Source organism: Tiliqua scincoides, chromosome 4 (genome assembly GCF_035046505.1).
Source record: "Tiliqua scincoides isolate rTilSci1 chromosome 4, rTilSci1.hap2, whole genome shotgun sequence".
Lineage (NCBI taxonomy): Eukaryota > Metazoa > Chordata > Lepidosauria > Squamata > Scincidae > Tiliqua > Tiliqua scincoides.
The window spans coordinates 101,237,968-101,264,207 of NC_089824.1; the positions used below are offsets into that span (position 1 = coordinate 101,237,968).

The following is a 26,240-nucleotide window of genomic DNA, read 5'->3' on the forward strand; positions in this document are numbered from 1 at the left end:
TTCTTCACCACGTTGTCCTCGCGGCGTGGGGCAGGGAGGGAGGATGCTGGCCACCTCCTCCAAACACCCAAATGTCTTCTCAGCTCCTTGAAGCGCCTCTTCCGCCAGCGCTTCCAAACAAGGGGACTCGGGTCTTTGTAGTCGTGCCGTGTCCCTCCGCGGTTGCACTAAAGGAGTCTCTAGGTGACGCATCGCTCCGATTACTCCGCGTTTGTCTGGGCACGAAAGAATGTAGGGCCGGCCGTGGGGGCCTGTCCGCGGCTGCGCCCCTCCTGCAATCTAGAGCGCGGTGGGGATGGGGAAGCTCCTGCAGCTCTTGCTCTAGGACGAGGAGGCTGGGATGGAAAGTCCGTGCACGCTGGCGAGGGCGTCTGCTGCGGGCGCTTTCCCCCCGGGGCTGGCGGCTTGTTTTCTGTCTGCGGCTGCAAAGGCGGTGGGAGGGAGGAGGGGAGGAAGAAAGAGAGACGTGAAGGGAACCGTGCCGGCTCACAACGCTGCCCTGCCCTCCCCGCCCCGGGCACCGCGCAGCAAACGCGTGCGCCGCCTCAGACACCCGTGTTTCCCGCAGCACGTGGGAAGGTGCCACACCTCCAGGAGTGGCTGAGCTGAGCTGCTTCAGGCTGCACTCAGGCGACGGGATACTCCTGGAGACCAAAGATGCCCTTTGCATGGAGAAGCAGCATGCAAGGAGTTCTACCCCAGTGTTTCTCAACCAGTGGTACGGGTACCACCAGTGGTACTTGAGGTGGTGTCTGGTGGTGCTTGCAGGACACCTGCCATCCAGCAGCAAGACCAGGAAGGGGACACAACAAACAGCGGTAGGAGGCTCAGCTTGGCAGGCAGAGCTCCAAAACATGCTTTTTCACACTGGAAAAAAACTCTCCTGTCCATCCTGAGCCTCTTACTGGTGCTGATCACATCACATCTGGCCTCCCAACCCAGAATTAACTGGCAATGGTGTCATCACCAGTTACTTCCGTCGGTACTTCGAATAGGTGGACCATGTGAAGTGGTACAGAGGAGGACAAACATTGAGAAACACTGCAAGTCTAGCCCAACTAGTTGACCGTTTTGGGGTGGGGAAGCATTTTGTTGTCTCAGCCTTCTTTTTCACTCCTTTTTGAAGTGGTGCAGCCCACACACAGGTTTGCCAGCCAGGAAAAACTAGGCCTTAAATTCATTCAAAAGCAAGAACTAAATCAGGGGTGTCAAACATAAGGCCCGGGGGCTGGCTGCGGAACCGCGGAAGCTTTTTATACGGCCCTCAGGCTTTCAGCTGCTGAGTAGTGCTGAGGTGTTACTGCTGAAAGGGTAAAAATTGGGCTCTCCCATATCTTGAAATGTGATCAAATGTGATCAAGATTTGTATAGTTTCTCTTTTGTTATTTGCAGTTAATGAGTTCCTAAGTGAGAAAGAAGTGCCTATTTTTGGTCATGACCTGTTTAATGATATCACTTCCGGCCCTGAGCAAGCATCATGAATGCTATGGGGCCCTCCGTATGAAATGAGTTTGACACCCCTGAATTAATGGTTTCACTGGTGTCTGTTTTATGACCACTATTTTTTTTTTTAACTGAATGGGCTATTGTGTCCAGAATAACATGTGTCTGTATACAGTACACATGACTTTGGGGTTATATCAGTTGTCATGTTTTTGTGGCGTATTTAAAAATAGGTTTTTACAAACAAGTACACAAAGTGTTATGTCTGAATGCAACAAACACATTTGCAAAGGTACATACTATATATTTGACAGCTGGGATTGGCTGCCATTCTCTGACCACTGTACGGACCACTGTGTACCCACTTTCCCTGTGGGTAATGTTTGAAGCAAGGCACCTGCACATGCTCTGTGTAAACCCTGGCCCAGTCTGAGGAGCCAAACAGATTTATCTGGGTGTAAGTAGTGACATGGTTATGTTCTACTGTGGAAAACAACAGTGGATGTTCAGCAAGCATGTCTGCTATTGTGTAGTGTGTGGGGAAGAGACCAGAAGGTGGTACACCCTGGGAACAATTATAGTCTTCCTTGCTTGGAAAATGACTGCCAGCCCTCATTCACAGTCTAAAAATTCTAATAATGTTGTTTCTCATAAAGCACAGTCGCTCTAAAAGCATGATCTTCAGTGCTGTGGAAACACAGCAACGAAGACACACACACATGCACACACACACACACACACACACACACACACACACACACACACACATAGTGGTGCAGCTAGCGAGCAGCGTGGATGGGTCCTCCCTGGGTACCACCTGGGGGGGTGACACTACAAATACCCCAACATCACTAACATTGCAGAGGTTCGGAGTAACCCCCATCATGCTAAATACCGTTGGATGCGGAATTTTCAGCAGAATGCAATGCAACAAACCGGATTGAAATATCTCCTTTCCGTCAAAAGTTATGGCCAAAATACCGGGCTGAAAATCTCACTGATGTTTTTTTTTTTTTTTTTGGGGGGGGGGGGTTCCTGCAGGCAGGCTACAGAGCAAATTCACTTGTAGGAACAGGGCTGGCTTCCCCTTATTTAATTTTTTGTTTTTCTTTAATTTAATTATTTGTAATTATTTATTTTATTGTGCCTGATGATGTCACTTCCAGCCATGACATCACTTCCAAGGGGTCCTGGACAGACTGTCTTTCTAAAAAGTGGGTTCTAGTGTTAAAAAACTTTAACCACTGCCTTAACTCAAACAGGTCGATTAGACATTCTTGGGGGGGGTGACACCCTAGTGACCAAAATTCTGGAAATCATTGCTTTTAGGAATAATACCATCATGTTATATACCAAAGGTGTCAAACTCGTTTCATACAGAGAGCCAAATAGCATTCATGATGCCTTCTGAGGGTCGGAGGTGATGTCATTACGTAAGAAGTGATGTCATTAAACTGGTCATAACCAAAAATATACACCACTTTTTCTCACTTAGGAACTCATTAGTTGCAAATGACAGAAGAGAAAATACACAAATCTTAATAAACTTTCAAGATATGGGAGAGCCCCATTTTCATGTGGGCTGCCCTTTCAGCAGTAACACCTCAGCACCGCACAGCAGCTGAGAGCCTAAGGCCCAGATAAAAAGCTTCTGCGGGCCGCATCTGGCCCCCGGGCCTTATGTTTGATGCCCCTGTTATACACCATTTGATGCAGAATTTCATCCATTGCTTGTGGAGAAATGTTTGCAGCATTTATTTTCTGTCCATTATTATTATTCATTTCAAATCCTGAGCTGCTTAGAGGAAGGGTGGTATAAAAATGTGAATGAATAAATTAATAAATAAATAATTAGCAACAAATAATTAAATAATTATGTCATATGAGGTGACAAAAATTTATGGGCCCCGGCTGTCAAATGACTTAGCTACGCCACTGCACACACACGCACACGCGCGCGCGCGCACACACACACACACACACAGAGCTCCTTGGCAAGCTTCAGCAAAGGAGCCAGTGAACCTAACACAACAGGAACTTCAAAAAACACTAGATCTGACAGTAGATACTGGCAAAAAGATACTGCCAAGAGTTGTCCACACTGACCATCCCAAAACACCAAAGCAGGGAGATAAACAGGGAGATCACTGGCATGTGCAGTAGTTTTCCTTCTCCAGTATTAGATATTTGGTATAGAATTGGCCACACTTATTCATTTCAATAGAACCTGTGCAGAAGAACCTCCCCGTGGGTCATGTCCCTGCTCTGCAATAAAACAGCTTAACAATGCCTGTACCTTCACTTTGGTTACATTTCTATAACCAGTTATGTGAGCCTTACTTCTGTTATGAGTAGATGTGCAAAGGATTGCACTGATAGTGAATTATGGAATCTCTTCCTTCAAATCTTTCCCCCACCCTGCCTTTTTCATATTTCCCTGGGCTTAAACCTTTAGCCCTCATCCCCAGCCAAAAGTAGGTTCAAGACAGTGTAACTGCATTTACACACATTTATCTCTTGCAACACTTGTGGCTCAGTTCTAACTAAGGCCTGTGCCAGCGAAACATGTGTTCTACCCATGTAGGCTACCACAAAAGCGATATAAAGAGCTTTGCGGCAGTGCAAGGAGCTGGCAGGAAGGCCAGTGTCTTCCTGCGCACACTGGTGCAACCACAGAGGCCCACCAGAGCAGGTAAGTCTGGCACAGGGGGCGCAACAGGGCAGAGGGGAGGCAGGGACGGGGTTGAATGGAGTAGGGGTGGGCAGAATGGGGAGGAGATGAGGTGGGTGGTGGCACACACCAAATTCCAACCCCCACTTCCCAGGCCTGATCCACCTGCACAGATCAACACAACTTTGCACCAGTGATATAACTATTGCAGATCCGAGTTGACCCACTGTGGCTGCTGCAGCCTACCCCAGGGCAAGGGGACAAATGTCCCTTTACCCCAGGAGACTTCTAGCAGCCTAAAATCCCCTGTGAGATGAGGCGTAGCTTGTGCTGGCACCACTGCATCCCTGCAAGGGAAGTTAGTTAGGACTGGGCTGTTACTTCTCTCTTTCACTCTTCTCCCATTGATAATCCCCCTCAAAATAGTTCTTTTTTGGTAAACTCCTAGAGGCAAGGCTTATGTCATGCCATGTAGTTTAGAAGTAATAATGGTGCTGGTAGTAGTTTATACAACAAACTGAGGTAGAAAACCTTTGACATGCAGTCTAACGCTGTGCTCCTAACCTGTGTCCATTGCCTTGCGGTCCACAAATGGACCTTGTCCTGATGACAACATAACAGAAAGAGAAGCAGATTCTTGGAGCAGAGCTAGAACAACAAAGTCTTGCAGCACCCTAAAGACTAACTAATGTATTGTAGTAGTGGGGTACGAAGGTCATTTGGCACCCGGGGCTCATAAATTTTAGGCAACCTCTCCATGACAAAATTCTTTTCAGTGATAGTCATGATATGAAATTAATAATAATAACGGCCAGAGAAGAAATACAGACAGTGAACATTTTCTTTGATTCAACTTATATATAAAAGGTTTCATATATGTAGTGAACATTAAAGATCACAACCCAAATCAAAACAGGGAAGGAATGCCCATCAAGATAATATGCAGTGGGCTTGTGGTCTATCCTACATACAAAAGCAGTTTTGTTGTAATACAGAAGAAAGGCAAAACATATGTACATTTAAGAAGAATACATCTGGTTTTCTGAACACTTGCAACAAGGTATTTATTCCTGGTGATCATCCCAGTGTAATCCACTTTTTGTTATAGTGTACACCTCTTGTTACGGGATTCACAGTGTAATCCACTTTTCATTACCTAAGACAGTTATGTTTTACTTTTCTGGTATTGTGGCTATAACATTCGGTAGAATATAGGTATTTCAATGCAGTTCATTTCATTGCAGTCTGAATGAAATTATGGATCAAATGTTATATAACTTGTTGAAAATACCAAGATTTTAAAAAATGGGAGGCAGCCTCTGTCACACCCCTGCAGCTTGGCACCCAGGGCCCATGGCCCCCCAGCCACCATTTGTATACCACTGTATTGTAGATCAAGCTTTTGTGGACTACAGCCTATGATGGCCTCGCTAAAATAACTGAGTTCATCCTTAAGATGCTCAAGAGCCCGATCCTGTGGTCCACACCGTGCTGCAGACCACAGTCGCAAAAGTGCCGTAAGGCACGTTTGTGGGGCTTACTGCTGGGCTCCCGCCGGAGCTAGCCCAACTCCGGCCAGTGCTGAGCCAGTGTGAGGCAGGTACCCGGGTTCCACGTCTCAGCGGTCCCCCAGACTGCCGGGCTGCAGGAAGGGAGATGGGGGCGTGGTCGGGGGCATTGGAGAGGTGTTCCGGGGAGGGGGGAGGTGTGGCCAGGGGCATGGGGGAAGTGTGTCTGGGGGAGAGGCGGACCTGCAGAGCCGAGCTCCGCAGGATCCAAGGCGCTCGGGCAGGGCTGCTCACCCTACATGAGCACCTTTACTCCGGGTCCCACCGGGTCCCGGAGCTCCAGGCAGCTCAGGATTGGGCTGCAAGTCTCTCTGTCATGTTTCCCAGAGCCTGATTAAGCAGAAGCATCCTGTAAAGTATGAAGATCTTCATTGACTATTGCTTAATAATATATCCCTTCTGTATCCAGGTGGATTCAGGATCTAAATATATTTGTATCTAAGTCACACTCATTTAATTAGAACCAGCATGCTTCAAATTAGTTGTGTCTAAAACAGCAGCTTCATGCTCCCTTCATCTGGTTTCTACATTAGACAAAATATTTAATTTGAGGTCCCATTTATTCCAGCCAATAAATATGCTAGAATTTCAATCATAAGTTGCAAATTACACTTAACAAGCAAATGTTTTTAGGATGCATTGCAGTGTCTAACCAAACAAACAATATGGCTTTTGCCCACCCGCTTAGGTGCTCTGCTGAACTGAATTAACAATAAAAAGCTCACATATGGACACATTCTGGTATTATTTATTGTTCTGTTTTTATTGTTTAAAGTCTGGAAATAGGGTTTGGATTTTTATTGTTGTTGTTTTTAAACAAATCCAGAAATTGTACAGCCATTTCGCGCCCCCAGTAAAAGTATTAAGCATTTCCTCTTTGGAGCAAATACCAAACAAATACCATACGAAGACTTGCATTTGTCATGTGGAGGACCAACATGTGATACATTATAAACAAGGGTGGGGGGAGCTATCAAGGTGTGGTTTTTTCAAGGTGTATGTTAAAAATTTCACAGCCCAATCTTGACTGGCGCTGGCACAGCAGGGCCACGTGACCTCTGCTATACCCAGCGCTTGTCAAGAGCAGTCTGAAGGTCTCCTTGGGGTAGGGGAATATTTTTCCAAATACCACTTCAGTCTGCCCAGTGGGGCTACTCAGATCTGCACCAGCTAAATCAGAAGTCCGAGCAGTCCTGTGTAGGGCATTCAGAACTGGAAGGCCTCTGCTGATCCTTCCCCCTTCTCTGGCCCTGATCTTTGCCCCTGATCTCCTGCCTGCCTCCAGAACACCCTCCCATCCCCCTCTCCCAGTTCCTCTGCTACCCAGTGCTTCTCTTGGTAACCAGTCTTCAGCATGTAGCATCAGGATGGGGCAGTGCAGTAACCAGTAACTGCAGTAACCAGTCTTCAGTATGGGGCAGTGCAGGCTTCTCTGCTGGCGCTGCTTACTCACTGGGTGTTGCAACATGCTCTATGGCATGGTTGTGACACCCTCAGCCAGTGCAGTGGCCACTGCAATGGCACCCAACCACAATAGGATTGCTCTGACAGATACAAACAATCATGTTCTTGTACTGCTCCCATTCATTTCAATGGGATTTGCACAGAACATCCCCATGCTCTATGACCTATAATGTGGTGTCATAAGAACATAAGAAGAGCCCTGCTGGATCAAGCCCAGGGCCCATCTACTCCAGCTTCCTTTCTCACAGTGGCCCACCAAGATGCCTCAGGCAGCACATAAGACCACATCTAGCTGCCACTCCCCTGCATCTGGTGAACTGTTTTAGGGGGAAAGAGTGGTGAGAGAGGTAGTGGAGAGTTGGTGTCAGCACTAGGACATCTCATTTGCTCTAAATTCAAACTACCCCACCCTCCCTGGTATGATTGGGAATACCAAGGTTTAAAGGAACATATCTACCTCTAAAGATTTTGGACCTCAGTTGTATATAACAGTGGTTCTCAAGCTTTTAGCATGGGGACCCACTTTTTTGAATGAGAATCTGTCAGAACCCACTGGAAGGGATGTCATGACCAGAAGTGACATCGTCAAGCAGGAAGAGTTTTTAACAATCCTACCCACATTTTCCCAGGAGTAAGCCACATTGACTATCGTTGTTAGAAGCATACACATAGTAGCCTGTTCAAAGTAGAGATCTGTAACATATCCCGGAATGCAGTCACATCAAGCCTAATATATTAAAAATAAAATATTGAAATGAATGGGAACCCACCCAAAATTGGCTCACGACCCACCTAGTGGGGCCTGATCCATAGCTTGAGAAACACTGCTGTATAAATTTAGGGTTTAAGAGTGTCCAAATTTTGGGTCTGACAGTTATTCACTCCTTTGACTAGCCAGTTAGTTCATAGTGGTGGTAATTGTGGATATCCACTCATAGGAGTTGTCTTACCAGCAAAGATATTTTGGACTGGGCCAAGTGTCACTCATTTAAAGGATTTGTGGATGGCAGCCTGATCCTGATCCTTATCTAATGAAAAGGCCTGATTTACTGTAGACTTAAGACTAATTAGAACTTGTCTAGCATTTAGGTTTGTGAATCAACCAAAAACAAAACAAAAAAGACTGTGTTTAAAATCTACTTATTTATTATATCTCACCTCCTCAAGAGAGTTTTGAAGCTGGATTACAATAAGCAACTAAAATATCCGATGCTACAAGGTGCCCATCATTTCCTAACAATGAAAATGGTCTGGAAGGTTTTTGTGTATTCACAACAGGAATCCTCAGACCTTTTAGATCCAAGCTTTGGCAATAATAAAACAACAGTAAGCAGTTGTATACTACCAGAGATTGTCTGAAGCACTCTTACGGTTATTACAATCAGATCTGCAAACTATTATCACCCCCCTATTTCAGAAGGTGAAATTGCACTGCACTGAAGGTGTTAGAATAATGGCATGTCTAAGGCCACCTATTTAGCTCATGGGCAAGATAAGACTTGAACTAGACAGTGGCAGTTTCCCTGCCAAACCATAGCACTTTTCTTGCCCTATGAAGAGCACCATTGGGATACTGAATGAGTTGCTCACATGGGCTTTGTGCAGGGTAGTGGTTAGACTAGGACTTGGGAAATGATGGTTCATTCAATTCCCCCACTCAGCCACAAAGATCACTAGATGACTTTGTGCCAGTCTAACCTACCTCACAGGGTTGTTGTGATGATAAAAGAGGAGGAGGAAGAACAATGTGTGCCATCCCCAGCTCCTTGCAGGAAGGGTGGGATAGAAATGCAAGAGATAAATCAGGTGCCTCCAATAGGCACCAAAGCACCTCGGCCTATTGCAATTGTAGAGTATTTATGGACCATAATCTGTGCACAAAGTCTACAAGGAACTTTGAAAAGGAAATTTCCCATCCCATAATCTCCAAACTGTACCAAGTTAGAGACTAGCTCTGCTAAGAGATTGTCAAGGGCAGAAAAGGTGACCTTGCTCCACATTATTATTGAAATGTTCCTGAACCTGCCAGTTGTGTTTGGGATGTCAGTCTGACACTGAATATTCAAGGGGGGAACTGATTTCCACTGTAAAATACTTCTCTCTCTCTCTCTCTCTCTCTCTCTCTCTCTCTCTCTCTCTCTCTCTCTCTCTCTCTCTCTCTCATATCCTTCTGAGTCTTAAATTCTGGTTATACTACAGGAGGAAAAGGGATGCAGGAACTACATTTAGTTATTACCCCATTGACACAAAATGATTAGGAAGAAGAAACTTTGCAAAACACTTTAAGCACTATAAAAGAAAAAATCTTACAGGGTAATCCAATGCATGTTTACTGAGAAGTAAGCCTCATTAAGTTCAATGGAGCTTACTCTCAGGAAAGTGTGTATAGGATTTCCACCTCAATTCCCAGTAAATGTATTAAAGGTCAGGATGCAATCCAGCTCAAGCCATTTCAACCACAATTTTGTTATTTATGTCCTTGGAGGTCAACTATACCCACTAACTAGAATTCTGATAGCATAATCACATACATGACTGCTGAAGGCAAGTCCAATTGAGTTCAGTGAGATTTACACCCAGGTATCTGTGAATAAGATGGTAGCCAAGGTTTGGAAATGCATAGCAGGCTCAGAATGATTTACAGCCCAGTTTTAAGTACTGCAAAAATAACTTGTCACTGTCTCTCAAAGGAATTTAATTCTACTGATGCAAAGATCATTACTTTTAAAATAACGTTTATTATTTATCAAATATGAAAATAATTTAAAATAAATTTATTTATTAAGTCACTCACTCAGAATAAGACAGTACAAGAAAAAAGGGGTGAGAAGGGGGGGAATTCCCTTCCATATTCATTCTACTACTTATAGCCAGCACAAGTGTTTTTAAAGGAAACTTCCTATATTTTATATTAACACAAAAATACAAGTACTCAAAGACAAAGAGAGAAAATAATGCCAGGCTGACTAAAATCATAATACCTTTTCTCAATTTTAATAGTTTTTTCCTTGCTTCAGAACTTGCTTTCCTTTAGGTTTATGGTGAAATTGTTTCATAAAAATGATTGGCTACATTAGTGAAATTACTCTCTTCTCAAATCAATCTCTGTCAGTTGTCCATGTGCGCACACGCATGTGCTGGGGTCCACCCGTAGCACATTCCTGATTATTTTCTGTTCCATCTATTGCAAGCAAGAAAAATATGCAAATACTGCTTTCACTCAAAGAAGATTTTCATTTACAGAATTACTAGGTAGAAGTGTTTCCCTCCCTCTCCCAATGGCTCATTTTTCTAGTTATGCTGAACTATTTTTCTAGTTATGCTAAATTTCAAATTCTCCCTTCCATTACTTCTATTTAGTGGGCTGATTTTGTGCAGTATCTACATTTCTGTATAAAAATCCTATTGCAAACACTGAGATGGAAAAGGGCTTTACTATCCTTGTTTTATCTCTTGATATACAGTATTCACACAGTTTTACAAGTGGCAGAATAAAGTTGCCTTTCATTAACTCAAGGACATGATCCACCCAGTTAAGCCAGTTTAGGCTGCAATCCAAATGCAGTTTGCTTCTTACTAGGGCGTTGAGTTTCATTGAACTCAGCGGAACTCACTTCTGAGTAAACAGGTTAGAGCAGCGATTTTCAACTTTTTTTCATCTCAGGCGCACTGACAAGGCACTAAAATGGTCAAGGCACACCATCAGGTTTCGGACAATTGACAAGGCACACCATACTGTCAGTGGTGGGTCTCACATCCCCCATTGCCCCTACTAATAAATGACCTTCCCCCAAATTCCTGTGGCACACCTGTGGACCACTCCTGGCACACCAATGTCCCACAGCACAGTGGTTGAAAATGGCTGGGCCAGAGATTCAATCCTATACTACCTTTTTTGGAAATAAGCCCCATTGAAGACAGTGGAACTTACTTTACTCAAAGCATACACAAGCATAAAGGATTCCAACCAGGAGGTTTGCACCTCCCTGATTGCAGTATAAGAGTTCTTGACTTCGACTGGATGCTGCTAATATGTGCTATTCCGAAAGGAAGGGAGTGGGGAAGAGGCAAGCCCGCCCTTGAAGACTGTTCAAACCCTTCCGTTCTGTCAATGCCTGTGCCTTTTGGGTCACTTCCACAAGCGACGGCTTCCCCATTCCAGCCTCGTCCATCATTGTCAACGATTGCGCCAGGCTCAATGGCGCCCAGTTCGATCTCCTACTCCGCAAGGGACCACACACAGATCGTGTGGCTGTGGCTGCACACAATAGAATGAAACGAAAGGGCTCGCTACAGAACAGGCGGAGGAGCAGCACTGGATGAGGCAAAATGCAAGGGGAAAGAAAATATTTGGGCAGGCTGCAGTTTCTCTCCCCCCCTCCCCCCGAACTTAATGAGGATTTAAGTCCTCCGGAAGCGTGAATGGTGACTGTAGTCAGAGCGCAGACTGCGATCGGGGCTCTCTCCAGTCTGGACCAGAGTGACGGACAGAAAATCCCGGGGGTCTACTTGGTGCCCCTCCACGTGATCCAGCCCTCTGTCTATTCCAATGACATTTCCTGCTGATCCAGGGGGAAAAGCCGGAAGCTTTTCCGTCAAGTGAGGCTGCAGTCCTAGCTACATTTTCCTGGGAGTAAATCTCATTGGACTGAGTAGACATGCATAGGATTGGGCTGTAAATCTCACTTCGGCTCAGGAGGCTTTGCTTCTTCTAAATTTCTCCCCTTGAAGAGGAATTTATTTCCAAGGAAATGAGCAGTTAGTAAGGCACTTTAGGAAAGGGGCAGCCAGGTGCAGAGGGCAGAGCTTGTCCACTCTGCCTTCAATCCATCCAGGCTACGTGTTGAAGATCTAGGACAGGGGTGCTCACCCTTTTTCGGCTCGAGAGCTACTTTGAAACCCAGCAAGGCCTGGAGATCTACCAGAGTTTTTTTTACAATGTTCGCGCCATCATAACATATAACATTTATGTGTACAATGTATGTTGGTGTACCTTGAGCCCCACTGAGTATAACAGGACTTACTCCTGAGTAGACATGCCTAGGATTAGGCTGTGAGGCTGCAATCCTAGCCACACTTACCTGGGAGTAAGCCCCATTGAGTACAATGGGCCTTACTCCCGGTGTTTCCTCCCAGAGGCACCTGAAGGGGGGGGGGTTGGCACTCCGAGATCTATTCATTTTGCCTCTAGATCTACCAGTAGATCGCGATCCACCTATTGAGCACCCCTGATCTAGGACTACGTGGAGACCAACTCAAGCCAAGCCACTGTGTATTCAAAGCCCGCTGTTTCAATGTTTCCAGTTTCTGGCCTATACATGCAGGCTGATGGCTCTCGATGCCCTTCTCCCACCAACCCAGTCAAGCATTTGCTGCTTCGCCTGGCCTTATATAAGAACATAAGAACAGCCCCACTGGATCAGTCCATAGGCCCATCTAGTCCAGCTTCCTGTATCTCACAGCTGCCCACCAAATGCCCCAGGGAGCACACCAGATAACAAGAGACCTGCATCCTGGTGCCCTCCCTTGCATCTGGCATTCTGACATAGCCCATTTCTAAAATCAGGAGGTTGCACATACATCATGGCTTGTAACCCATAATGGATTTTTCTTCCAGAAACTTGTCCAATTCCCTTTTAAAGGCATCCAGGCCAGATGCCGTCACCACATCCTGCCGCAAGGAGTTCCACAGACTGATCACAAGCTGAGTAAAGAAATATTTTCTTTTGTCTGTCCTAACCCTCCCAACACTCAATTTGAGTGGATGTCCCCTGGTTCTGGTATTATGTGAGAGTGTAAAGAGCATCTCCCTATCCACTCTGTCCATCCCCCCCCCCGCATAATTTTGTATGTCTCAATCATGTCCCCCCTCTTTTCTAGGCTGAAGAGGCCCAAACGCCGTAGCCTTTCCTCATAAGGAAGGTGCCCCAGCCCCGTAATCATCTTAGTCGCTCTCTTTTGCACCTTTTCCATTTCCACTATGTCTTTTTTGAGATGCGGCGACCAGAACTGGACACAATACTCCAGGTGTGGCTTTACCATCGATTTGTACAACGGCATTATAATACTAGCCGTTTTGTTCTCAATACCCTTCCTAATGATCCCAAGCATAGAATTGGCCTTCTTCACTGCCGCCGCACACTGGGTCGACACTTTCTTCGACCTGTCCACCACCACCCCAAGATCTCTCTCCTGATCTGTCACAGACAGCTCAGAACCCATCAGCCTATATCTAAAGTTTTGATTTTTTGCCCCAAAGTGCGTGACTTTACCTTCTCGGGAGGGATGTTTGAAGGCCACGGAGGGAGCCAGCTCGCTCCCGTGGATTGCCACTCCGGGCCCGTGGTGATGAGCTGCTAGGGGGTTGCCTTGCGTCTGCCAAGGGTGATGAGCAGGGCTAAGGTAGCCTCCGGCCGGCCCGCCGTAGACTCCGGGCTGGTTTGAGGACGGGTACGCGCAAGGGGACAGGAAGGTGCTCACCGCTGAGAGCCCCGGGGGCGGCTGCGAAGAGGGGGAGAGAGAAACAAATGAGGCTTGGGGGGAGGGAAGCACCTTGGGGGAGAGGGGGAGCTCAGTCGGATCACAGAGCCCGTGCCTCCCCTTTCCCCATTCTAAATGTTTGAAGGTGCAGTCCTTATGCACACTTTCCTGGGAGTAAGTTCCAATGACTAGAATGAGACTTACTTCTGAGCACATATGTATAGGACTGGGCTGTAATTCGAATTCAGTTGATCCCGGATCGGACTGACACCCAAGGAAGGATGCACAAGTGGGGTGTGAGACTCAGAGCCCAATCCTATGCCTGTCTACTCAGAAGTAAGTCCCATTATAGTCAATGGAGCTTACTCTCAGGAAAAAGTGGACTAAGCAGCCTAAGAGCCCGATCCTATCCACCTCTCCAGCGCTGGTGCAGCCCTGCTCCTGGAACCTATGGTGGTGGGGCAGTCATTGGTGGCCTCCTCAAGGTCAGGGAATGTTTGTTCCTTTACCTGGAGGTTACACTGTGGCTGCAGCAATGCTGGAAAGTTGGAGAGGATTGGGCCCTAAAGACGCTAAGAACGCGAGCAAGAAAGGTCGCTAATTGCAATTCTCACGTTCATAATACAGACTCGCTTGCGCAGTTATCAGGACCCCAGCCTAGGAAGCACAGAAACAAGTACGTGAGCCGATGCACCCCACACACCGCTCGCTTCTGAGATACGCGATGCTGACAAGGGACGACACCTCTTTAAAGGTGTTTGGAAAACCGGGATTTAAGGGCACAATAGGATGAAGGGATCCTGAAGATGAAAGTGGAAGAGGAGGTGGACATCTCAAACAACACAGGCAAATATTACTTGCGTCCAGTGACGTAGCTAGAGAGGGTGCAAAGCATTAGGTTTTGCAGGGAGCCTTACCGCAGAGTGCAAGGGGCCCTCTCCCCGCCCGGACTCTGGAGGGGGAGGGGTTCTTTGCACGCTGCAGGGAGGCTCCCTGCAAAACTTAGTACTTTTCACCCCCTCTAGCTACGCCACCGCTTGCGTCGCAAAGGAAAAGACCGCATTCAAAAGAGCAGCTAGTGATCTCTTCCAGTCCTCCTCTCCGCCTTCCCTTCCCACCCCATTCAGCTGCGCTTCCTCTCCCCTTGACTCTCTGCCCATGCAGGTGTCTTATGGATACTGTGCCGGAGGTGGCTTAGAGTTGGTCCTGAAACGCAGAGCAGCATCTCAAAGGCCTGTTTATACCGGTTTCGAATGCAGGGGCAGGCGTACCAGGAACAGAGATGTCTGGGCTGGGATCTCACTCCAATTCGCCATTGCCCATTCACTTTCCACTTCCTCCCTATTCACCCAACAGCAAGGGTGTTGGGGTGGGGGGAGTTCGTTGGGTTTTCTTTGCTTCTCCAAGTTGGAGCCTTCCCACCTAGCCTAGGCACACTCACTCACTCACCAATCCTATGCATTTCTACCAGAAGTAAGTCCCATTATAGTCAATGTAGCTTACTCTCAGGAAAGTGTGGATAGGATTGTAGCCTCACTCGCTCGCTCACTCACTCCCTTCTTTGCTGCAGAACTGCCGCCTGGCCGGGCTGTTACCTGGGAGTATTTAATGTCTGCCTCCGCTGCCGATTTCTCCAGCGCGTTGACGCCTTGTCCGGCAGCAGGGAAACTGGTTCTGTTCACACTCGGCCAGTCTTCTAGCTTGTGAGGGTAGGCAGAACCGTCTGTCCCCGCCAGAGCTCCTGGGGGTGGGAAGAATGGGGGGGGGGGAGACGTTAGCACCCAAGACAGAGGAGCTCTCCCCCTAGGCAGGTTGGTGCAGTCAAGTGTCCCTGTAAGGCGAGGGGGCTACCTGGAGTCAGATGGACGTGGGCTACACGGGGAGGAGGGCGAAAAAGGACCCCTGGTGGGCTGACACTCCCCAGCCAACCTCCGTCGAAAACAGCAATGAAGAAAGGAAGATTTGCACCCCGGGGGAACTTCCACGGAGACCCCCCCCCCCCGCTCCTTTGATTCCTTCTCTCTCTCCATGGTCCTTCTGTCTGCCAAGGATTTATTCCAGGAGGATTTTTCTTTCCCTGCGACTGGAGAGCAGCAGCAGCAGCCTCGTAAAAGGGCCGAAGCTAAACGCAATCCAGATTTATTTATGAAACGCTCCTTCCCAGCATCGCCCCAGACTCTGTTTGGGTGGGAAGCGCTTCAAGAAGAAATATTGGCCGGCTGGGACTGACTTGGGAGCGGAGCTCTCGGAAGATGCGCGCGGGTCACGGGGGGAGGGGAGGGTTGCAGCCAGCCAGGGGGAGATCGCCCGTGTGCCTTGCAGGGAGGGCAAAGGAGAGATGCGGGACACAGACAGACAGACAGACAGAGCCAGCACACGCAGACTCAAGAGCGAGGGCCTGAAATTGCAAACAGCTCTTGCCAGCGTTTCATTCGAAACATACTCTCTTCCCCCACCACCTCCGTGCCTGTTTCATTTACACGGGCCAGTTGCGTTGGCTCTCCCATCACTTGGGAGGCCCTTCTGGCGGGGCGCCGTTTGATTCGGAGCCGGAGAGAGGCAGATTTCGGGGGGAAGCCGGGAAACTGCTGGGAAACTGGGTTCTCCCATTCATACGAACTCGAGCCACGCAGGAGAAATGGGCGCCTCCTCCTGGGCCCCTTGAAAGTGGAAGGATTTGTGCTTTGGGCGCGCATGAGGAAGCGAAGAGGACCTCTCAAGAGGTGATGACAGTCACTCCTAGCTTGAGCCAGGACTCCTGAGGTCCTTCTTCTGCAGGTGACCACATGTGCTCTGAAACACTGGGAAGGGAGTGACAATCATGTCCCCTTACACTCTCCAGATTGCCTTCCGATTAAAAAAAAATGACCTGTCAATTTCAAGGATAATTAATTCCATTAAAAGGTGAACAGCGATAAGTCTGTGGTGGACTGGCTCTTAAAGCCACCAGCAGCTCGAGCCCGCGCACGTCTTTTCAGAAGCGACTGAATTCACGTGGACTTACTCCCAAAGAAGTGTGTCTAGGATTGCTGCCAAAGTGGCATAATCTACACTCCTGAACTTCTTCAGAATTAAAAAGAAAAGGAGAGGAGTGGGATGGGATGGGATGGGATGGGACTGGACAGGTCTAAGGGCTGAAATGGATTTCCTGGCAACAAAAAAATTGCAGAGAGACTTCAGATAAACCTTGCCCGTGATTGGCAGTCGCAACAAGGAATCTGGGGACAGTTTTGTTCTATAATAATATTAATACGTTCTAATATATTCTATATTTGAACATATTGTATGTTCTATGTTAAAATGTTCTGTATTATGTTCTAATATGTTCTATATTATTAATCTTAATAATATCAATAATGATGATTACTATTGTAGTAATAGTAATAGTAATAATAAAACTGTCATTTGCCCGCGTGTGTTTCTGTTTCTAGGGTGGAAGGAACACAACTGAGTGAGTCTTTTCGGCCAGGAGGGGAGTGAATATTTCAGATAGTGGGACAGGAATAAAAACCAAAAAAAAGAAGAAGAAAGAATAACATTTTCGGATATTTGATCTCCCGGCAAAAAGGCATCTTGATATGAACTCACTGGGTTCACTTTTTCTTTTCGTTTCCTTTTTTTTTTTTCCTTAAAAGAGGGAGGGGTGGTCTACGGGCTCCGAGCTTGCGGTTGGCAATCTATCATCGCTAGGAAAATATTTTCCACATTTTTTCATAAGAAGTTCAAGATGTCCCGGGCCTTCCCTACAACTACAGCCGGAGTTCTGTCTGTGGAGTTCTGGCCCTCCGGCTTGTTACAGCAGCTACTAGGATGCCTTTGGGCTTGGAGCAGTTGTGGAGAAGGGGTGCAGTGGATAACACGGGGGTGGGGTGGGAGGTGGACTCCTCACGAGGATCCCAGGCTCAGCTATGAAGCTCATGAGAAGGCCTTGGACAAACTGGTCCTCTCAGCATAAACGAAGGGTGGTCATCTCCTGAGTGTGTCCTCCTGAGGGAAGGAGTGTGAATTGCCCCCCAGAGAAGCGACATTTCGAGAGATTGGGGAAACTCCGCCCCATCCTTGTTATTCTTCACAGATCCCACACAACGAGTGACTCTTCTCGATTCTTTGGTCCTATGTGCTTAGGGTGTGCAAGCAAAAAGCACAAATCCCTTTACACCTTTCAAAAAACAAACGAAGCCAAAGCAGTCTGGCCTGTGCTGGTCAGATTCCTGTCCTGATTAGGAGGTACAAGAAGGTCGCCGTGACCAAAACAGTCAGGACACGGGCTTCTTTGGCACTGGGAATTTTGGAGAAGGAATCTTAAAGGCTTACTGGGAATCTCCCCTCCAACCATCACCACCACCACCAAAACACACATCCAGTGAAATTGGAAATGGCGTCCCTGACCACACAACCTGATCCCTGTCAGGTACCATAACAAAATCCATGCGGCAGAGCAAATGGGCTTCCCATTGAATTGAATACGTGCCTTTTGGACCTGACCAGGTACTCCATACACAGAAAACATTTCGGGTTTATCTCTTCCCCCCTCCCCCGCGCTTTCTTTGGAAAACAAGTTTCTTTCCTTACTCATATATTTAGAGAGCTTTTGAAAGGAATAATAAAATGAGAATCTCTAAAGCGAAAATGGACACTCCCTATGCCTACTATATAATAGTTTAGAAATAACAGTATAATAGCAAGCTCTCCTTCTCAATAAAGCATTTGTTTTAATACATCTTAACTGCGATTAATTATCGATTAAATTTTTTTTGCTTTGAATGAAAATCCAAAGCAAAGTAAATTAAGTCATAGCAAAAGGAACGCTTGAAAGTGATGTTTTTGCTTAGAATTACAGCCCAATCCTATGCGTGTCTACTCAGAAGTAAGTTCCACTGAGTTCAATGAGGCTTACTTCCAGGAAAGTGTTTATAGGATTAGCTATTGGTCTTTTGTGCCCCCCCCCATTCCATAGCACAACACCTTAACCCTTCATCCCTCACTGAAGCCAAACTTAAAAGTGAGGAACCCAAGTGACTGATGAATCTATGTTCACTTTTGCCTCAGACTTGTGTCCTCCCTCTTCAGCCCTTCGTTCCCTTGTCAATTTCAGAAAGTAAACTTCTCAGGGCAGAGACACGTAGAGTTTTGCTGTTACACAGAGTTTGCTGAGACACATAAGAGTTTTGCTGATTGGGCATGTTACATGAAGCAACATGCCCAATCAAGCCCAATCATGCTAATACTGTAGTAGTAGTAGTAGTAGTAGTAGTAGTAGTAGTAGTAGTAGTAGAGTTTCACTGTAACTGTATGAAGTATCCTGCCCAATAATGCTAACACTGTAGCAGTAGTAGTAGTGGAAGTAATAGGAGTAGTAGTAGAGTATCGCTGTTACTCTATGAACCATCATGCCCAATAATGCTAAGTAGTAGTAGTAGTAGTAGTAGAAGAAGAAGAAGTACCGGTCTCGGACACTCACCGCTCTGCTCCATGAAGGTGCGGATGCCCAGGATGTTGCTGACCGAGTGCGCCGAGGGCCACGAGCGGGGAAGGCTAACGTGGGCCGCTGAGACGGGCCCTCCCGGGTGACTGCCCATCTTGCTGCCGGCGGCGGACACGGCGCTGGGGTAAGGATACTGGTAGATGTGATTGTAGGGCAGGGCCGGCTGCGGGGCAGGTTGCTTGCTGCCCCCGCCCCCGCAGTCGTAGGGCCCTCCGGGCTGCGAGAGGCTGCCGATCTTGTTGCGCAGGATCCTGCTGATGGAGCTGACCGAGGGCACGTTGTACTTGTCGCACACGCCGTCGGCCAGCAGCCGGTCCCGGATCTCCCAGGCGAAGATGCCCGGGTCGCCCTGCTTGTAGTCGCGGATGTGCTTGACCACGTTGGGCGTGGTGACCCGGGGCTTGCTCCCGCCTATGGCGCCGGGAAGGATGGAGCCCGTCTCGTTGTAGCGGGCCAGGATCTTGCTCACGCAGCCGTGGGAGACGCGCAGCTGCCGGCTGATGTCGCAGGGCCGGATGCCCAGCTGCGCCAGCTCCACGATGCGCAGGCGGATGGCGTTGGGCAGGGGTCTCCCGTTGACGAAGACGCCTCCCAGCTGGTTCACCTCGCCGTAGGTTTGCTCTGGGTGGAAGCAAGCGGGCAGTGAGAGGCAAGCAGGGGCTGGGGTGCTGTGATCGTGGCAAGGGAAGGAGCAGGGGCGGCGGTCGGAGGGGGGTAAAGAGGATCGGTCCAGGAGAACCGGTCCAGAACCACCGCTGGGGACTCCCTAGCGACCAGGCGCTGGAACCCCCACTTCGCCCGCAGCAGGAATTGCTGGAGTTGCTGGTCCGCACAACCAAAGAGGAAGCAAAGGCGACTAAGAGCCAATCCTAAGCCTGTCTACTCAACAGTAAGTCCCATTATAGTTAGTGGAGTTTACTCTCAGGAAAGCCTGGATAGAATTGCAGCCTAAAGGTGTCTTGAGGCGGAAGGAATGGGGCCTCCTCCTGCAGAACCCTAGTAATGATCGCTATTAAAAGGTAGACGCATTCAAAGAGGATATCGACAAACTCTCTGAGCTACGATCGCTAAAGAGAGCCTCCGAGTTCAGAGGTAGTCTACCTGAGGATGCCAGATGGTAGGGGAAAAACAACCGGGGAGGGCTGTTGCCTCCATACTCTATTCGTGGCCTTCCTGGAGGCATCTGACCGACCACTGTGGAAATAAGGTGCTGGATCAGATGGACTCCTGGTCTACTTTAGAAAGGGTCTTCTGAAGTTCTCAGGGGTCGTCTCCAGCGTGCCACAGGCCGGGGACACCCACCCACCCTCATACAGCACCTCTCGCCAGCGAATAGACAGCCCAATCCTATGCATGTCTACTCAGAAGTAAGTCACACTATAGTCAATGGGGCTTACTCCCAGGTAAGTGTGGATAGGATTGCAGCCCTAACCATCTCCGGAGGCGGAAAGCGGCTCCAAGAACCATCTCCCCCTTTCCACCGTGGCAGAAGATGGGGCCGGTAGTAACCACAAACTGGCACGGCTGAGGCCCGGCTCCTCCCCGGCCCAAACCAGCCCGACGAGTTGACCAAGAGGCGATCTCCAGCCTGCAAAGCGAAAGTGGGGCTGGCCGCCTCTCCCCACCGGCCCCGGTGGAGCGAGGTAGCAGGGCGACGAGGCTGCTCTCCTCCCCTTCCCCTCTATCCGCCGCCCACGCGTGGATCGCGACCTTCTTACCCATGACCAGCTAGGCGAGGCGCCCGGAGATCCCCACTTCCCTGCCTCGGGAGAGGGGCTCATAGAAGGCAGAGACGCGATCCCCCTCCCCAGAAGCGACCTGGCCAGCAGTGCGGGGGCTCCCGAAGAGACCAGACCCGAGGAGGCCGCCGGGCAGGCGAGAGACTCCGGAGTGCGCTCCGCATCCGACGGGGGCGGGCGGGGGGTGTAGACCAGCAACTCCGGCGCCCGCTCCACTTGACGTGTCTCCCACGTCAATCTCCAGGCTGGGGCTGGAGGCGCCGGCTTCGCTTCAGCCGCTCATTGGTTCCCGGCGGGAGTCCCTGGCCGGCCGGCCGGCCCTGGAGGGGAGGCACAAGGAGGTGCAGCGGGCAGGGCCTGCCCGGGTTCCGCCCCGGCTGCAGCAGCGCTCCCCTCTTCCTTCTGCGGAATCGGCCCGGAACAGTCCGCCAGCCTCGAACCGCCCCAACTGCTCGGAGGAGCACCTTCCAGGCGAAGTCCCCGCTCCGCCCCTCCCCTCCCCTCCCCTCCCCTGGACCCCGGAGAAGACTCTGCCTGCCTTCCATCCCGGGGGAGGGCGGGAGTGAGTGCGAGGCTGTCCCCTTTCCGTTCTAACCCTCGCTTTCTTTCCAGTTCTGGGGTCTTGGGGGTTTCTGAAGGGCCCGCCTTTTGGAGAGAGAACCATTCCCCGTTTCGGTTACAAGGGACTCCGCACTCTGGCAAGTCCCAAGGTGGGCAGGTCGCCTGCCACTTGCCTACTTGCCCAGCTGTCAGGTTAATGGTCCGGCTCTAGAGAGGTGCGCAGCCGCACCCTTTACTTTACGAAAGTACAGTCCCAGTAAATTCAATGGGGGGGGGGGTTACTCCTGAGGAAACCTGCAAACGTGTGCTCCCTTACTTGGGAGCAGGTCGCCTGAACGTAGAGACAATCACGTCTGACAGCCCAATCCTATGCATGTCTACTCAGAAGTAAATCCCATTAGAGACAATGAGGCTTACTCCCAGGAAAGTGTGGATAGGATTGGGCTGTGCGTATACATAGGATTCCTTGCAAGTAGAGAGGAGGTCAGTAAGAGAGCTGTCGCCAGCGGCCCCAAATTTGCCACCTTCCAACCAACCAACCTAATATATAACTAACTTCCCATTGATTTCAGCGGGATTTTCTTTCAAGCAGTTCCACTTGTGCACGGCAGCCTTATCTGAAAGGAATATCTCCAATTATTTTCAAGGGACTTTTAGCCCAAACCTAGGCATGTCGACTCAGAAGTCAGTTCCATTATAGTCAATGGGGCTTACTCCTAAATCGGTGTGGAGAGGAGTGCAGCCTTAACTGACCTGTTTAAGATGAGTACAGTTTGACTGGAGCTGGGTTTGACTTGCTGATCTTCAGACCTTGCCCAGCGATGGGTGGAGGGAAACAATGAAAGAACTTCCATTTTCCCACCGAGGGAAGGGGAGGCCTTCAAAACAAAATCTTCCAGTCAGTGAAACAAAAACGTGTTTTAAAAACCCCAACAGCCTCCAGTTTTTGCACCACGAAGTTCCGTCGGGTTTTACTTTTCCCTTAAGTGTTTCAGATCCAGGTGTCGGGCAGGTTTCTAGCTCAGGATTACACCTGAAGCCGACCCATTTTTACACAGTAAACAGGTATGTAGCGCTGATGGAGGTGGATCCCATAGATATGAAGGTCTAAAAGAGGAGGGGTTTTGCTTGCGTGTTCAAATCTCAGCCTAAATCCTGGGTGAGAGAGAATTGGCTGTGTACCCTCCCCCCTTTTCATTGTCTGTTTTTTTTTAAATCTTAGTAGGAAAACCAGAGCCTTGTCACGATCCTCAGAACCTGCTTTCTTTTCGAAATTTTGCCTTCCACCTTGTTCAGTGGGCTGAGATTTCTTATTCTTCTTGCTCCTCTGAGCACGTTTTCCCCAATCTTCCAAATCACCCCCACTTATAAAAATGGAAAGGATTTCGGAAAGGAGCATTCCAGTCCTGAGCAGATCCACTCGGAAGTAAGTCTCATTCGTATTAAGGCACTTAATATCTGTAACAGCCCAATCCTAGGCACGTCTACTCAGAAGTAAGTGCCACTGTGTTCAATGAGACTTAATCCCAGGAAAGTATGGATAGGATTGCAGCCTAAGTGTGCTCTGGATGGGGCTGGAGGTGCATTTGAGAACTGATTCATTCTCTCCCCCCCCCCCAACAAATTTTAATTACATACTCAAAAAAATAGCTACAGACGAAGCTGCTTGTCTGGTTCCACAAGGGTCCTTTATCATTGCCCAGCCTCTTGTAACTGGCAAAGAGGCACCTATCAAAGCAGTATCCTTTGACATTCAGCAGGGGCTGAGTAACTATCCCTCTTCACTCTGCATGGTGTCTTTCCAGGGACTGTTGCTGGGGTCTCTCCTACATCTTTTTTAGAAGGTGAGCCCTTTGGGGATAGAGAACCATTTATTTTGCTATGTAAACGGCTTTGTGAACTACTTTTTTGTTGAAAAGATAGAGACTACTACTACAAGTACTACTGCTACTAGTAGTCGTAGTCGTAGTCGTTGTAGTAGTAGTAGTACTAAGGAGTAGGAGTAGTAGTAGTAGTAGTAACATTTGTATATGATTTCTGACGTCAGTCACCGATTTACCCAGATCTCCAGAACATGTTTCAACTATTTTCAACTACCTTATGTGTTTTGCTTCCTATTGATACTTGGTTGGGATCTCATTCAGGTTGTACTTCACAGACAGTGTGAGATAGGGGTTAGGATTGCTTCCCGTGTAATTTGTTTCCTGACCTCCCTGCACAATGAATTTGCTGTCTCAATGTCTTCTCACTGCATTGAGGAGCCTGTGGCCCTACTCAGGCGTCAAACACACCTTGCAGCTCGCTAGCCGGAGCCGCGCATGTCTGGACAGTTTCTCTCGATGGCGGTCATTTCCTGCGTTTCGTGTCGGGTAAATGTTTATGTAACTTGTGACTGGCTCACCCTATCCCGCTTTAATCACCGGAGTAGGAACCGGCAGCAACCCGTTCAATGTAGCACATTTGAATTCTCATTGACTTCTATGGAAGAGCTGAAGCCTCTCCCGTTCACATCAATAGGACTTTAAAGAGCTTAATTGACTGGATCAGGCCAAAGTCACGCCGATCTTAAGAGGGGAATGAAACAAAGCAGCCCTCGTTCTATGAGTATTGGAAATTCTCCAGTCAAAATCAAAACATTTCCCTAGCACCTGGGCCCTGAACGCACTGGCCACGATCCATTCAAAGTGGATTAAGAATTCTGAAGTCCCACTTATTTTAACAGAACCTCAGCTTTGCCTTGGAGATCAATGGGGACTGAAAATGAAGTAAGACCCCTGAATTTCTGCTGAACTTGCCAGATTATATGTGTGTTTTAAGAGAGCAGACAGAACACAATCCTGAGCATGCGTACTCGGAAGTACGTCCTATTTTTGTTCAATGGAGCTTTCTCCCAAGGAAGTGCACAAAGGATTGCAGCAGTAGCAAATTAATGTTATAGTCTAACAAGAGAAAAGAGAGAGAGGAGAAGAAAAAAAACTTTTTGATTCTTCTTGGCTTTGACGTGAAATCAGGTTGCTCTTTCATTGTTCATAAGATGTTAATTAAATATATAGTCTAATTTATTCCACCCTCCTCCTGTCAAGCAGTTCAAAGATTATGTGCAGAATATGCACATACTCCGAGGAAAAAGGAATCAGCCAAGCCGTGTTAAGTCATTTTCTGTATCTCAGAAACTGCACTGGTAAAGTACACATTCTAATCTACACTAAAACACAATCTTGGAGAATATGCCCTTAAATGCTGATTCAGATTTCATATAGTTAATTGAACTTTCCTCTATCCTTTCAATGCACCCTGTGGAGTGGAGTGGTTTTCCTACCCACTTAGTAAGTGTGGTCATAGCATCCGGAGATTAGTTATTGGGAACTAGGGGAGCAAATGTGTAGTAGACCTTGTATAGTAGACCTCTAGAATGCCAACTCGGTTTCTCTGAGAATCTATAGGCGCAAACCACCAGGGGGAATTATCCAGCGAGCGTACTATGGAAATGAAAGGGGCGAGCGCAGGAAAACTCCCTGGCGGATTGCGCCCCCTTCGTTTTATATAGGCCACAAGCATGCACCAAATATTCCTGGAACAGGCATTGTATAATGGATGCAGTTTTTTCCTTGCCGCAAAGCCTCACAGATGGAAAAGATCAGGAGAGGGGCAGATAATAGCCTTTCCCTGACCCTGACCCTGATCCTTTTACCTTGACTGGCTGGTCCAAAAAACCATCGTTAGCTCATAAGCAACATATATTTATATGCCAATTAGTAAGAAAGAGAGTCATAAATTACCGGGGGGGGGGAGGCGAACAGCCAACTCGCTCGATCAGAGCTTTAAGATAAATTGGAACAGTCAAGCCCGCAGAGCAAAATGAAGATGTAACCTCTATTAAAATATAGGGACTGATGGGGGGGGGGGGAAGAGATATAGAGGACACGATCCACGGGAACGTTTTCCGCTGAAGCGAAAGACTGCAGTAGTGCTCCTTCTCATTTCTGTGCCTCTGAAGAGCTTGTCAGTATAAAGCGTTCCTCGAGGTTTAGGGCAGTCTTTCGGTTTTGACAGGCAGAGAGGTGGACTGTTGGACCCAGGAGACCTGTATCCAGGTCCCTGTTCATTCGCACTGGGTGATCTAGTTCCAGCCTAACCTACCCTGTCAGGTTGTTGTGCGAATAAAATAGGAAACCCCATGTAGGTCATTCAGCATGGAGTATACAGATTTGTGTTCCAGTGAATTGTGCCCAGTGGCACTGTCCTACATCAGTTGCCATTTCCCAAACAATGAATCTGGAAATAATCCAGATTTAGTTCCACATAAATCCCCAAGGCTGAGAGTAAGCCACTGATCTGTAAATTCAACCCACCACTTTGAAACCAGCCCATTCTGCTACTGAAGAATATTTCCAGTGTCACAAAATAAACTGGGGTGGGGTGGGGGTGGAGGGTTGAATTTGATTCAGATCAAACAATCCACCGAAGTACTCCAGTTTCAGAGTGGTTACTATTTGTCCGAGGTTTGGAGCCTTGGAAAAGCGGTCCAACAGATAGCTAAAATAAATAAACTCTACTAAGCTGAGCTCTCTGTTCTCTCCAAATCCCTGAGAGGTCAGAAGAATCCTATTGAGGCTGTAATCCTGTGCACAATGACTCGGGAGTAAGCCACCTGGGGTAAGCCCAGATCAGGTTTCCAGTGGGGGGTTAGAAAGGATTCAAACCGAGGTCCTCTCTAAGGCGACTTTTGGGTAATGTTATATTACAGAAAAGCAGCGGTTCTGAGAGCAGTTCTTGAGATTACTTCTTCCTACTCCGTAGGAGTGCCTGAAGAATAATCAGATGTCTGG

The 26,240-nt window shown here is 48.0% G+C and overlaps 1 protein-coding gene across 1 annotated transcript; it reads right to left on the reverse strand.

Annotated features, from left to right (window-relative positions):
- Positions 1 to 321: 321 nt before the first annotated feature.
- Positions 322 to 21,014, reverse strand: PAX1 (paired box 1). Its single transcript, XM_066624478.1, has 5 exons — positions 20,930 to 21,014; positions 19,088 to 19,732; positions 15,222 to 15,367; positions 13,419 to 13,647; positions 322 to 422 (listed from the first exon to the last, which is right to left on the reverse strand). Exons 1-5 carry the CDS (start codon positions 21,012 to 21,014, stop codon positions 322 to 324), a joined length of 1,206 nt encoding a protein of 401 aa, XP_066480575.1.
- Between the last annotated feature and the right edge of the window lie 5,226 nt (positions 21,015 to 26,240).